This window comes from Muntiacus reevesi, chromosome 1 (assembly GCF_963930625.1).
Source record: "Muntiacus reevesi chromosome 1, mMunRee1.1, whole genome shotgun sequence".
Taxonomy (NCBI): Eukaryota; Metazoa; Chordata; class Mammalia; order Artiodactyla; family Cervidae; genus Muntiacus; species Muntiacus reevesi.
Window position 1 is genome coordinate 151,203,033 of NC_089249.1, and position 15,312 is coordinate 151,218,344.

A 15,312-nucleotide genomic window follows, 5' to 3' on the forward strand; every position below is an offset into this window, starting at 1 on the left:
TGCAGGAGACTTAAGAGCTGTGAGTTTGATCCCTGGGTCAGGAAGATCCCCTGGAGGAGGACTTGGTAACCCACTCCAGTATTCTTGCCTGGAGAATTCCATGGACAGAAGAGCCTGGTGGGCTGCAGTCCATGAGGTCGCAAGGAGTCGGACACGACTGAAGTGACTACACACACTCGCAGCACCTGGTTTAGTGTTAATATAAAGCCCCTACTTATTCTATTAAACTGGTGTTTTTAAGCTCCAGAAAGTTTTCATCAAATGTTATGGATGTTAGGTTAAAGTGGAACTGCTCTAATGGATGCTGAGGAAAGTCTCCTTTCCACTTACCTTTGATCCTAAAACATTCTTCTTTCCACAGCACTGTTAACCTCATGAATTCATGTTGTTGTTTTAGTTGCTAAGTCTTGTCTGACTCCTTGTGACTCTACAGACTGTAGCCCAACAGGCTCTTCTCTCCACAGGATTCTCCAGGCAAGAATACTGGAGTGGGTTGTCATTTCCTCCTGCAGGGGATCTTCCGGACCCAGGAATCGAACCTGCGTCTCCTGCATTGTCAGGCAGGTTCTTTACCACCTGAGTCACTGGGAAAGCCCTCATGAGCTCATAGACAAGCTTAAAAAAAGAAAGTACAGGATTTCTCTGGCAGTCCAGTGGTTAAAACCCTGTACTCCCAATGCAGGCGACACAGGTTTGATCCCTGATCAGGGAAGACCCTACATGCCACATAGTGCAACCAAAAAAAAAAAAAAAAAAGTACAACTAGAAAAAAGAAAGTTTTTTAGTAGAGAGGGCTGACCTTGTGGGGTGGGTTGGAGGAAGGTGATCAGGAGCAAGATAACAGAAGAGCCAGTCTGCAGGATCTGAGGGAAAGATGAATGAATTTGACTACATTTACACCAAAATTTAAAATTTCTACACCACAAAATAAACCATAAACAAGGTAAAATAAATAAATAAACCACAGACCAAAGATAATGTTTCAGAGCACATAACCCACAAAAGATAAAAATCAAGAATCCATGTAGAGTGCCTACTGATTATAAGAGTAAAACCAGTTACAAGTTCTAGCAAAAAAATAAGCAATTCACAGAAAAGGAAACCCAAATGGCCAATAAATACATGAAAAAATGCTTAGCTATATCTGTAATAGGGCTTCCCAGGTGGCACCAGTGGTAAAGAGCCCATCTGCCAATGCAGGAGACCTAAGAGATGCAGATCTGATCCCTGGGTTGTGAAGATCCCCTGCAGGAGGGCATGGCAACTTAAGTATTCTTACCTGTTGAACCCCATGGACAGAGGAGCCTGGCGGGCAATAGTCCATACGGTTGCAAAGAATCAAACACCACTGACGTGACTTAGCACATGCCTGTAATCAGGGAAATAAAAACTAAAACAGGATATCATTTATGTGCATCAATTTAGCCATCATACAACTTCGCTTGTCTTCATTCATTCATTCATTCAATTAACTCAACAAATATGAAGCACTTACTATTCTAGGCACTGGAGGTACAGCAGTAATAAAAACAGACAAAAATCCCTGCCCAGGGGCAGTTTATAATCTAAGTTTAACAATAGACAAAGAAAACACAGTGTGCTAGTGATCAATGCTAAGGTAAAAATTTAAAGCCAAGAAGAAAGATAGTAAATGTTTATGTAGGCGGGTGGATTTGAAATTTTTAAAAATGTTAAGAGGTGAATTCTGAGTAAACACCTGAAGGAATTGGGAGCAATACAAGTAAGTACCTCAGAGAAGAGCTTTTGAAAAAGAGTTCTGGGACCTCTCTGATGGTCCAGTGGCTGAGACTTTGTGTTCCCAATGCAGGGGCCCCACTTTGATCCCTGTTCAGTGAATTAGAGCCCACACCCGTAACTATGACCCAGCACAGCCAAATAAATAAATAATATGGAAAAGAGAGCTCAGCATGTACAAAGGCCTTAAGGCAAGAACTTGCCTCATGTGCTCAAAGGACAGTGAAGACACTAGTGTGAATGGGCTGGAGTGAACAAGGGCATCTAGTAGATGAGGTCAGAGGGATTTTGCTTGAATGAGATGCCACTGAAGGGTGTAAACAGAGAGGAGCGATAACTCTTAAGTCAGCTTTTCATAGACACTGGTATCAAGTGTTGCCAAGGATATGGAGCCATGGGACCTTGTGTAAAATGTGGGTGGGTATATAACTGGTACCACAAATTGGAGCAGTCTGAAGATGCTCCAGCCCTACACCTTAGCAGTTCTCCTAGGTAAATAAGAAGACATATATAAGAGTATTATTCTTCATTGCCTTCACATTGCTTGTGATTAGCAAATATTTTGAAATGACCAAAGTAAATATGGTGTGTTCATATGCAGATTTCTGTAGGTTTTAGAAATGGATTTGATCTATAAGCATCAACAAGGGCACATCTCAGAACGTTAGTCAATGAAAAGAAGCGTGTTGGAGAAGGATATGAGTAGTATGACAGCATTAGAAAGATTTGAAAAATAAGCATGATGAGTGCATCAGTGTTTGTTTTATCATTCTTTGGGCTTTTCTGTCTGTTAGAAATATTTGATAATATAAAAATGCACAATAGCAAACTAAGTTAACGCTTCCTCCCACCCCACCCCATAATTGGAGTAGGAATTTGGCAGGCATGAGGAAGAGAGAAGGCAATGTGAAGCCTCGTGGCAGGCCTGGGAGGAGCAGGTGGTGTGTGTCTCTGGAGGCCACGCTTCCTTTGTGCCTGAGTGCGGCAGAGGCAGTGACTGTGGCTGTCACACATCACTGTGTCCCCAGCACCAGGGCCCAGAGGAACGGAGGTCGTTAGTAAATAACAGCCGACGGGAGTCTGCTTCCTAGTTACGAGTACTAGAATATTCTGACCGCCTGTGGTCGCCTGCCTCGGTGGTCTTAGCTCATCACTAACACATGGTTAGTTTTGTTCATTTGTTCAATAAAGCTTTGGGGGATTTTTAAATTATTGTTACACCAGTAACAATAAGGGTTTTTTTTTTTTTTTGGTTGTTGTTACACTGCTTATGTGCTAGGCATGCAGAATACTGCAGTGAACAGGATCTGATCCTTGGCTGTAACAGAACGCCCGCAGGCCAGTGAGTCAATGACGCTACTTGTGAAGCTGATGTTGGTGACTCTTTGGAGCTCCCCAGTCAAATGCTTGTGCATCCTTTCACACCTTCAGGAACCAACTTGACCTCAAAAAGTGCTCATCCATTTCTGCCAGTCATCTCCCCCAGTACAGTAATTTTCTTAATTTTGTGATATGTCAAGGTGCCTACAATTATCCAAAAAAAAAAAAAAAAAAAAAAAAAAACCAACCCTACAGAATATTACTGAAATTGAAAAATGAAATTCATAAAATTTATTAAAATCTCTAGATTTATGAATTGTATTTGTTCAAATAGTCCTTTTTCTAGATGGGGAGGAACAAGAGTGGTCATGAAATCAAGCAAAATGATGAAAGGGACTTCTAAAGCATGGTGTACTCATCCACTCAGTGGAATATTTTATTATCATTAAAAAGAATAAGCTGAATTTTATGGGCTTCCCAGGTGGCGCTAGTGGTAAAGAATCTCCCTGCCAGTGCAGAAGACATAAGAGACATGGGTTCAGTCCCTGGGTTGGGAAGATCCCCTGGAGGAGGGCATGACAACCCACTCTAGTATTCTTCCCTGGAGAATTCCGTGGACAGAGGAGCCTGGTGGGCTACAGTCAATAGGGTCGCATAGAGTCAGACACGACTGAAGTGACTTATAAATAGCTATAGTAGAATCTCCAGGACATAAGGTGGAAATACATATGCATGTTAGCATTTCTTTAAAGCATGCACGCAAATATACATTTGCTTTTATGTGTATAGAAATCTCTGGCGGGGTTCACCAGAAACTGGTTATGCTGGTGAGTTCTGTGGAGGAGAATGCATAGCTATGGAGCAGAGAGGAAAGAAGGTTAATTTTCTCTGTATCCCCTTTTGTGCCTTTTGAATAATGAACTATGTGTGTGTATTACTTTTTCATAAAAAATAAAAAGAAAAAAGAAGGCTTACGTATGCACTCACACACACAGATACCCATGGTGATTTGCTAGGTTAAATGAACTCTTTCCTAAAATGAACTGTTTCCTTAAATGAACTCTTGCCCTGCTCTTCTGTTTAGACAACAAAGGACCTATATAACTTTAATTATTTTTTCCTCTGGCATTAACATTTGATACTTATGTAAAGGAAGTAACCTTTGCTTTCTGTATCCTCCACAGGTTTGTTAAACCTCTGAAGGTTTAACAAAATGCCCATGAATTTTTTTGGATGCTCTGCCAATAAGAGATACATAAACAAATCAGTGTCTTCATTCAGCTAATTGGGGAAGGTGTTTTGTTCTGTGCATTTCAATCCCCACTGTCTTTAAGGCAGCTAATTACTGAGTTGTGTATTTGACCTTTTAAAAAGAAAATTCCCACTTAACGAGTACTGATTCCATCTAAACTTCATTTTCCATTGCTTCCATGAAGCTGGTTCGTCATTTTCCTGTTTGAATTTTCTGGTTTGCTTTGCAGGCCCCTTTTGGATCTGTGCCACATTGGTCTTTGCCATAGCAATCAGTGGGAATCTTTCCAACTTCTTAATCCATCTGGGAGAGAAGACGTACCACTATGTGCCTGAATTCCGAAAAGGTTGGTGAATCGCTTGACTTACCTGGAATGCTCTCAGTTGGTAACTGAGTTCTTGGACCCCCGTCTGTAGGTCCTGCAGCGCATTTTCCTGTCTAAGGGTTCAAAACTAATCATCCATCCATATAAATCCACGTAGGCTTTTTATCTTTTGTTTTGTTAAAATAACCTAAAATGTTCCATTTTAATCATTTTTACGTGTGCAATTCAGTGGCATTAAGTATATTCACAATATTGTGAATCTGTGTACTCTTCTGGAAAACTGTAAGGCAAGGCCCCATGGCAATCAGAATGTCTCCAAAGAAAAATGTACAAAATAAGTAAAAAGCAGTGTGTAGAAAAGTCTCCACTGTAGCATTATTTATATTATCCAACTCTTAGAAGCAGTCGGGGCCTTGTTATTTAAGGCATGATGACTCAGCTAGCTAGGTCTTGTAGCCATTAATTATGAAGCACTTAGAACAACGTGGAGAACTCATAATCCAAACTTATGCCAGTGCTGTTAGCAGTTTTGTTACAGAGAAGTCTGCAGACGGTCAGGGCTGAGAAGGGAGAATGCAGAGGTCAGAGTGTCCTAGTGAGGATGGGCTTGTGGGTGACATTCTTATTTTAAAACTGCCTTTCTAGGGACTTTCCCTGGTGGTCCAGTGGTTAGGATACTGTGCTTCCACTGCTGGGGGCCTGACTTTGATTCCTGGTTGGGAACTAAGATCCCACAAACTGTGCAGTGCAGTCAAAAAAATAAAACAAAAAATCCTTTCATGTGGCGGTATTGGGTAGTTGGGGGCAAAAAAGCAGCTTTTAGGGACTTGCAGATGACAGCCACCCAGGTAGGAGCGTTTGGCTGTGCAGGAGCCTGGCCTTTGCCCCTTCCGCCGTCCTCTCCTTCCCTCGCTCTGGCCCTGACGGCCTGCTCTCCTGTTGAGAAGCCGTGGAAGAGCATGCGCTCGGGCACCCAGCCATCGGCTCCTGCCTCCGTCTTTACTTGCCAGCTTCTACCTTGTTCGGCAAATTCTTTCATCTCTCTTGACCTCAGATTCCTTGCCAGTGAAATGGGAATAAGAATATCTATACTATAGGGCTATTGTAAGAATAAAGAAGTGATGTCTGTAAAGAGGTTAGAATAGTGCCTTGTACAAAAAGAATTCAGTAAAATGAGCTATTGCTTTATATGTATGTACACATACCTGTGTGTCTACGGAATAATGCATTTACCTGTCTGTGTGTCCATGTGGCCTTCCTTTCCTCCCCATCCACTCTCCGTGCCTCTTTTCCCTTCTCTCCTCTATTATGGAGTCAGTCTCCACTCCCATTTGTCAAGTGACCTTGGTTTAAATTTAACTCAATCATTGTTATCCATGAGCTATCAATCTGCCTTTAAGTAGTTCAGTGGTTAAGTAAAGAAAAATAGGTAATGGATATTGCTGTAATGAACGGCTTGTTTTAATTTCTGTATCAGAGGTCTGTAGAAGTATATTGACAGAGAAGAGGAGTGAGTCACCCTACCTGGGGGTGTGGAAGCTGGGAGGGAAGTGGGGACGGCAGGGGACGGGGGTCCTTGTCTGTTCTTATTCCTGTTGGACTGGGCATCCCAGTGTCAGGGAGTCTTGGGATATATATGCTAGTAAGGGCGTCACTGACTCAATCAGTAAATATTTTTCCATTTTATGTAAAGAGTGTAAGTGATACATCCAAGGTCAGATCCTGCTTCCCTGCTTATTCATTATTTGACCCTAACCAAACCACTTAGCTCTCTGATCTTATTTCCTCATCTCTAGAATAAAGATATAGTTTATATGAAATAATGTATTTATATACTAGTTAACAGTATAAAAAGTTTATTCTTGATTGGGCATTTATTATTTATCAGTGTTCTAAATATACCTGTTTTTACTCATTTAATTCTAATAGTCTTATAAGGTAGTGTACCGTTATGATTCCCATTTTGCAGATGAGGATACTGAGGCAGGAAGGTTAAGTAACTCACCACCCAGGTTTACTCATCTATTAATATAAGTGACAGAGCTGGACTTCCCAGGTGGTTCAGTGGTAAAGAATCCGCCTGCCTGGAAGGAGATCTGGGTTCAACCCCTGGGTTGGGAAGATCCCTTGAAGAAGGAAATGGCAACCCACTCCAGCATTTCTTGCCTGGGAAATCCCACAGACAGATCAGCCTGGCGGGCTACAGTCCATGAGGTGGCAAAGAATCAGAGATGACTTAGGGACTAAGCAACAAGCGGCAGAGGTAGGATTAGAGTCTGTATATAGAGTCGGTAGCTCTGATTGTCACACAGCCTCACGTCTCAGTAAAGCTCTCAGTGTAGCGCCCGACACCCAGCGGACACCTACAGTCATAGTAGCAGTTTCCTTCCTCTTCTTTCGTTATTCAAGAAAAAGGCAGTAGATCAGCAAAATTACATTTGACTTAATGACAGAGTTACTTATATGAAAAAACTGCTCTGGGAGCTGGAGAATGCTTCAGACAATCACGTATCTTACCCAGAGCCTGGCCATAGTGGCTAGGAGTGCTTTTGTTCTTGCCAAGAGCATTTGATGGATTACCTGCTGATTTTCACGTGGGAAGGGCTGGTGGTGTGGACTGAGCCACAGTTATGATCCTCCACTCCAGAAGAGTGAAGCCGAACCCTCTAGGGCGTGTTGTGCTAGGAAGGAGGAGGGACGGACAGTAAGTGATGCAGTGAACACTGCTGCTCTGAGGAGTCACTCAGTAACATTTCCACCACAGAGACAAGAATTATTTAAAGAAGAAAGTGGAACTGGAGAATAGTTTAAGCAATTCATCATTGAGCTGAAACTCCCTGTTTCAGAGACAGAAGGAACTCTAAATAGCACACAGAATAAGTTAATCTGTTCCCAGGGTATTTTCATAAATTTGCTAAAGAAATCAGTGTCAGCTTTTGTTACATTAGGAAAGAGGACATGTTCTTCCAAGGGAAAAGTCGACTTTGATTTGATTGAAATGCTCTGTGTATTTAAATACTTGTAGTGTGGTCCTCGGATGTATTTCAGTACATAATTCAGTTGTTTAATACTATTAATTGTTAGTTATAAAGTGAATTATAGAAGCCATAGGAGAGACTACTAGTCATCATCACAAAGATGCTGAAGGAACATTGATTCAGCACATTTATCAAGCACCTGCTGCTTATTGGGTACCTTGCTAGGCTCAGGGGCTGAAACCAGGAAGACATCATCCCCTGACCCAGTGAGGCAGATGGACAGCCCTGCGGGAAGTAAGCCAGTGGGTCCCAGAAGTCCCGTGACAGTGGAATTGCAACTTGTATCTTCTCTCCTTCAGTGTCCATCGCAGCCACAATCATCTATGCCTACGCCTGGCTGGTCCCTCTCGCACTCTGGGGTTTCCTTGTATGGAGAAACAGTAAAGTTATGAGCATCGTTTCCTATTCATTTTTGGAGATTGTATGCGTCTATGGATATTCGCTCTTCATTTATATCCCCACGGCCGTAAGTACCACACTTACTCTGAGTGAGACCGCAATGACTCAGCTGGCATCATTGTATCTAACCTGACACCAATGTGCATCTGAAAAAATACCCCTGGAATTTAGAAATTTTGTGGGAATGGGGGTCGGGGAGCCTAGTGCCTTCCCTGGATCTTGGGCCCTTCATCAGGGAAGCATTCCCCTTGGTCTCCACGCGGGTGGAATTTCTCTGGGCTGTGCTGGGAAACCCGAGTGGCAGCTAGGGCTCCACCGCTGACGGGCTCCCGGGCCTTTACGAGCACATGGGCCTGGAATGAACAAATGCCTCTCTGAACAAAGCCTCCCCACCCTCCTTTTCTTTCAGATACTGTGGATCATCCCCCAGAAAGCAGTCCGCTGGGTTCTAGTTATGATTGCCCTCGGCGTCTCGGGCTCTGTCTTGGCAATGACCTTTTGGCCAGCTGTCCGTGAGGACAACCGACGCATCGCATTGGCCACAATTGTGACGATCGTGTTGCTTCACATGCTGCTTTCTGTGGGCTGCTTGGTACGGTCTCATTCCGATGCTCTTCTGGTGTGCTTTAGATGCCATGCTAAGACCTCAAACTGTTAGACACCATGGTTCTTTAAAAGCTGGCTCCCTGGAATAGATATTGTTTTAAATAGACTCTGCTGGATGAGAAATAATAGTCATGAGAATTTGGTTATAATCTCTGACTTTAACTAATTTCTTTTTTTTTCTGACTTTACCCAATTTCTGAAGTTTGGTTGAGATTTGGTGTCTGGCTAGAGGATGTAGGGATGAATGAGTGTCTTCACGTAAGGCTGGGGATCAGGGGTCGGGGAGTTCCACCTCTGGATGCCTTTGCTGGGTTTTTGCACATACTCAGATGGTGAACTTGAGAATGAAGTCAAAATAGAAAAGAGAAGTTATCTTTAAGATGAACAACATTTAAAACAATGTTTAAGTTAATGTGTTAGGGTATCTTTTTAGGAAGAGCATGTACTTTTTGAGTCAGACACACCCAGGTTAAAGATCAGCTCTATCACTCACCAGCTGTGTAAACTTGGGCGGGGAACCTAACTTTTCTGAATCTCTTAATCTGTAGCATGGGTATAATAGTTCTTGCCATAGAAAGTTGTTCTGAGGATAAAATAATACAGATAAAGCACTTAACCTAGAACTTGTCCCATAAATGCCCATAAATTAGGTCCCTTTCCTTTGATCCTAAGGAGATATGGTTTTTTAATTTCTGTACACACTGTGTATGAAATTTGCTGCCAGTAGCCTTAACCAGGCCTGGTATAGGTTTTTTAAAAATTTTGAGTCCAAGAATGTTAAGGTCACTGATGCCCACAGGAAGATATCCACATAGCACATGGCCAGACCGTTGGTCAGGCTTTGCAACAGGAGTTAATATATCTTTGGCGCTGTTTGATCTTTAATATTTTCTCTAGACAATCATAGTCTCATTGAGTGGTTTAATAAGATCTCAATACTTTATCATTCAATTAAGTCTCATAGAAAGTGCCAAGTTCTGAAACAGAGGGTTGGTTGACATGCATTTTACTTGTGTCTAAGCTTTAACCCCTTGAGACAGAGGACTTGCAGCAGAATGACACACGTCATGTTTGTTACTTGGAACCTCTGGACTGATGCCTTCAAATGCTGTGACCCTCCTGTCTGCTGAGGAAGAGTGTGCTTTTCGTTGAAACTGACTTCTCTTGATGTAGTGCCTCTCCTGGCATCTTCCCATCTCTGTTTTGAATTTTGTGTGTGTGTTACGTTCCTTGTTAAGAAGTTGGTGAAGGGAAGGAGGCAGGAGAAAGGTATTGCCATGTTCAGTTCTATGAAGAATAGAGGGGAGCAAGGCAGACAGGGCTGCAGAGCAGGGAGGTAGTCTTTAATTTAATTTGGTACCTGTGGCCAGGATCTTTTACCTCCAATGCCTGCTACTCCCTCTTGGGGTAAATGACCCTGAAGTTAGGGTTTACCTGCCCATCTTACTACTCAGCAGTTTTCTAAAAGAGAGCATCATAACCAAGCAGAAAGGACACTAGACTGGGAACTCCCTGGCATTGAGAGCTCAGGCTAGTGACTTAACTCAGAACCTGGGCTTCCTTGTCTGTCAGGGAGATTTGTATTTCATGGGCTTTAGTGAGACTCAATGAAATGGCTGTGAAAACCCTTCACATACTGTGATAGTTTTTTCAGATGTAAAGAAGTTATTAAAAGAGCCCTGGGTTATCAGAAATTGCCAGGGCCACTGTGTGGCCTGTTCTGCCGAGTCCCCCAGTAAGAGTGGTCCCAGGTCACAAAAAAGGATGGTGCCCCTTCATTGATGCCTCTCCCTCGTGGCTTCCCATCTTTCTCCTGAACTTCTTACCAATCACATACACAGACACAGACACACACACAGTCAGGCATGCACGTGCACATACACACAGATGCACACGCCTGGTTGAGAAGTTGGGGGAGAGAAGGAGGCAGGGGAAAAGACATTACCTTGTCCATTTCTGAGGGGCTCAGAGAAATGGGGCAGGTTGGATGGTGGAGCTGGGAGCTGATCGCAGGTCTTGGAGGGGAGGCACAGTTTTCTCTCCTTGAGAAGGGAACTGTCTGTTTAGCCAGGAGATCACTGTGCTTGGGTTCTGTTGTCCACCCTGGAGATGGCCTCCTCCTTTCTTTTCTGGGGGAGATGCACAATGCAGGAGGGTGGAGGCAGACATTAGGAGACAGGTTTTAGTCTCAGCTCCACCACTCCTTGCTCTTTTGCTTATTAGTTCGCCCCTCTGGACCCTACCTCCTCACTTAGAAGAAGTAAAGACATGGTAACATTTTTGCTGTTGTAAGGATGAGTGATGCATACAGTTACCATCATTGTATGGGAGAAAAAGTATCAGGGGAGTTATTGGAGCTGAGGGGCACCAGCTGAACTGGACAGCTTGGCCTTCTCAGGAAACGTGAAACGGTGTTTTTGCTTCAGTGCAGTGAAGTGTATGACAGCCCTACACCTTCCAAGGGCTCCTTGGTGCTTGTACCTGTTCATGATCTCTAAGTTGGTCCTGGAACACACCTGACAGGGATGACTAAGGAGGCACTAGAGTAGGTACTAGAGTAGGCACTAGAGGGTCCGTTCTTTGTTGGTATGTTTGGAGATGCCCAAACCTATGTTTGGCTCCTCTGCAGGCTACAGTCTGTAGGGTTGCAGAGTCGGACATGACTGAAATGACTGAGCATGCATGCAAGCCTATGTTTGAGGTGGTTACCGCTACAGATAGAATGTCTTCGCCCTGTTGTTTGTGAAATTAATTAGGGATTATTTTTACAGTCCTTTCATTCTACAGATAAGACTTGTTCAAAGTCATAGTGTGAGTTCCTAGCAGAGCCAGGTTTAGAACCTGGGCTTCCCGGCTAGTTCTGTCTGGGGAGGCTTTCCTCCAGGAGCCTTGGAAGAGAGGCGCTGTTCTCGCATCCCCGGGGCGACTTGGCCCAGACCACCTGCGAGATAACAAACGCGGGCAGCGCGGCCTGGCCTCTGCTCTGGTTAACACCATTCTTCTCCTCCTTCAGAAAACAGAGCTGCCGGGAGGGGCGCTAGGTAGGAAGGCTTTCAAAACTAATAGCATTTCTCCAGGGACGTGACTAACTAGAGGGAGTCTGCAGCTAGAAACTTCTTTTGAAATGGACTGTTGAAGTGCTAACGAAATAGAAAGTGCCTTGGGGAAACTCCAGTGCGATGTGTTGGCGCCCCCTGCTGGCGGATAGAGGGTAAAGCTGGTGAGATGGTTCTTGGTGAGTTTTTCTCTTTTTCACCTTCCTGAGGTCCCTGCTCTAGGCAGGAATGAAGCGCAGGCAGTGGTCACGGATTTATTAATGGGTTCACCTGTCCTTTGAACAACCCTCACTCAAGGCTATGAGTCTGGTATTTTCCTGGGCTCACATTAGGCTTCTCAGACACCACAACAGGTGGGAAGATCCTCCTTAATGTTTTCCAGTCTTCCACCTCCTTCTTATTTTTGACAGTTAAATTGTAGATGGTGAGTGGAAGCACTTATCAAACCTTTCATTTCCAGGCTGAAGAATTAAGAGGTAAAGGCTGCCCAGCCCTTTCTTTGAAAGGTCTTTAGAGGGAGCCGACTGGTTTAGCAGCAGCCTGTCTCGGTTCAGTTCATTAAGTATTGATTGTATACACAGTGCGCCAGGCCCTGCATGAGGGGCTGGTGATGCAGAGACAAGAAGGACACGGTCTTTAGAGGAGAGACTGTGTGATTAACAACCTCAGCTTTGCAGTTGGAAAGATGGACCTTTGAGTCCTGCCTGCATCTCTTGCTGCCATGTGTGCCTGATCAGATGACAGCCTCCCTGAGCCTCAGTTTCTTCATCTGTCAGAGGAGAGTGATGAGAAAAACCTCACCAGGCTGTTATGAAGATGGAGTCATAGGTAGCAAGTGCTTAATAAATGGTAGCAAAATTTTGAAAGGCATGCAGATGAGTACAAGACAGAAATAGAGACAGGTCAGTGATGACCAGAGCGGTGGGGGAAATGTAGGGGCCACGAGAGCCCAGAAGTGCTCTTAGTGTGGAGTCTAGGACATTGACCTGGACCATTATTTTTTTAACTCTCCTCCTGGGTCTCCTTTTCCTGCAGGCCTACTTTTTTGATGCACCAGAGATGGACCATCTCCTAACAAGCACAGCTGCCCCAAACCAAACAGTTGTAGCAGCCAAGTCCAGCTAAAGAGGAAAGCAAGAAAGTATCTTTCGTCTTCTCGCTGTGAGGTACGGTAGCAGTGGGCAGGGACATCAATCCTGTTGTTAACATCAAACATCAAGAGGCCTGGGCCCTTTTATCCATCAGCACGGTCCAGTGTGGTGTGTGTGCACACGTGTCCGTGTGTATGTCCTCTTGGTGAGGCTTCAGTTGGGAAGTCTACTCATCTGGCTTTATCCATTTGGGAAACTTGGCTGACTAACACTTTTACTTTCACTCATCTGTCTTTATCCATTTGGGAAACATGAGCTCCCAGGTTCTTCTGTAAGAGGAGTTCCTGCCTTTTGGGTCCAGCATCTTCTCTACTCCCTGTCCCCTCCGAGTAACACAATAGAGATTTATTCCATTTGATTGCAGTCTGGTGGTTCTCTTCAGTTTCTCTGTGACTTGTCAGGCTGGCCTCAGACCCTGAGTATGACCCCTCTTTAATTACTCATGCCGTTCTCTGAAGGTTACCAGTTCTCATGCCTGGTTTGTTTTCGGGCCTCTTTGATGATTCCACTGTCAGTGGTTAGCCTAGGGTGTCAGGGTACAGGAAGAAGACCCTGATCCTCCTCGGCTGGTCTCTCGCCTCCCCATCCCACTCCTCAGTATTCCGAGCCTGCAGCCTTGCTGAGTTGCTGCCATCACCAGAACGCATCCTGCCCTTGCACTAGCCGATCTAGTCATCTGAAGTGTTCCTTCCCTTCCAGCAGTCATTGCTTACCTTGTGATCCCATTAACGCCTTCTATTATATGTCACTTTTTTAAAAGATTTTTTTTTTTACCATTTTCAAAGTCTTTATTGAATTTGTTATAATATTGCTTCTGTTCTAAATTTTTGGCCACAAAGCATGTGGAATCTTAGTTCCCTGACCAGGGATCAAACCTGCACCCCTTGCATTTTGCAGGTGAAGTCTTTTTTTTAAATTGGAGTACAGTTGCTTTACAGTGTTGCGTTAATTTCTGCTATGCAGCAAAGTGGATCAGCTATACATATACACATATCCCCTCTTTTTGGAGTCTGTCTGCCACAGGCACATACTTGCATTTACAAAGACTGTTGTCAATCCATGTAGTAACTATTAAAGCTTAATTCCTTACTTTTTGATGAAAAAGAAATATTCATAAGCATTCTAATATTTTCCTTCCACTACCTCAGCGGGTTGTTTTTCGGGGCCTGCTGCCTTAGAATGAGCTTGTGGTAGCTTGTTTGCATAACTGTTTAATTGTCTGCATGCTTGGTCCAACTCATCCTGCAAATGGACTCCATTAACTGTTAGCAGAGAAAGCCTCAGGGCAGGATCTGAGGTCCATGGGGAAGGGACTCTTGTTTCACTTACACTCCCAGGTCTTGGCCTAATGCCCACCTGGCGCAGACAGAGCAAATGCTTCAATACTCTTGAGTAGATGGAGGTGACTGTAGGATTCAGGCAAGAGTCAGGGTATGGGCTTTTACCCAGAGGTGTCTTGGCTTGCTGAGTCCTGGATCACCATTTACGCTCTCACTCGAAGTTTATTTAAGGCACTGGGGACCTAGGAAATCAACTACAGTCTGCCTCAAGGCACCTTGGTCCATGGGTAAAACAGCTCATCAGATAAGGACCAGGCAGTGGGCCAGGCTATGTGAGAAGTGCCATGGCCAAGCTGTTAGTTGATGGGCACTGTGGGAGCACAGAAACGCTGACTCATTTGGCCTGGGGGAAGACTTCACAGAGAGGGTCTTGCTTGAGCAGAAGCAATTGGTTGCCCGTTTTTCTGAAAAGAGCAGTTGGCTTTCTGTGGTTTTGGGGAGAGTGAAGATGCAGGCCATTCATTGAGAAAGTGCGATGTGCTGTGGACTCACATCACCTCGAACAAGAAAACCTGAGCCCAGCTGCAGAGGGACAGAGGTGGAGGACACATAGCTGTCTGGCTGCCTGCCTTGCCTTGAAATACCTGATATCAACCTGGAGAGGGGCTCTTGCAGCCTGCTCCTAGACTGGGACTTCCTTCCATACATTTTGGTTATGACGTCTCCAGACCAAGTGGCCCAGGTGCTGACAACCTTAAGAAAGTCAGAAACTGGCATCTGGGAAGAGCCTCGCCCTCAGGGCCCGTGCCGACCTCCCATCCTGATTTGCACAGATTCGGGGTCTCTGGGCTTTGCTGGCATCTATAAACTTGGGTGTCAGTGTCTCCATTTGGGTGTCCAGTCTCTAGTCACCTTTGCAGCCCTCCGCTCTACCAGCTGAGCTATCGAAGGGTGCTGGTGTCAAGACTCTAAATGAGATAGTGACAGTTTGTTTGGAGCCTCCCTGGCAGAAGTATCAATTGCTTTGTCAATGAGAAGGGCTGCCCAGAGCCCCGAGCCCTGCAGATTTATGAGCTGACTGTGCCTCCCACTGTAATCTCTGGACTTCCAGCTTTTGGGGGTTGAGGGGT

The 15,312-nt window shown here is 44.5% G+C and overlaps 1 protein-coding gene across 1 annotated transcript in view; it reads left to right on the forward strand.

Annotated features, from left to right (window-relative positions):
- YIPF1 (Yip1 domain family member 1) overlaps positions 1 to 15,312 on the forward strand; it is a 34,655-nt gene that overhangs the window by 10,211 nt on the left and 9,132 nt on the right. The window contains exons 6-9 of the mRNA XM_065912669.1: positions 4,557 to 4,673; positions 7,990 to 8,156; positions 8,499 to 8,681; positions 12,787 to 12,917. Of these exons, the coding sequence (XP_065768741.1) occupies positions 4,557 to 4,673; positions 7,990 to 8,156; positions 8,499 to 8,681; positions 12,787 to 12,876 (557 nt within the window). The 3' untranslated portion in view covers positions 12,877 to 12,917. The remainder of the gene's footprint in view (positions 1 to 4,556; positions 4,674 to 7,989; positions 8,157 to 8,498; positions 8,682 to 12,786; positions 12,918 to 15,312) is intronic.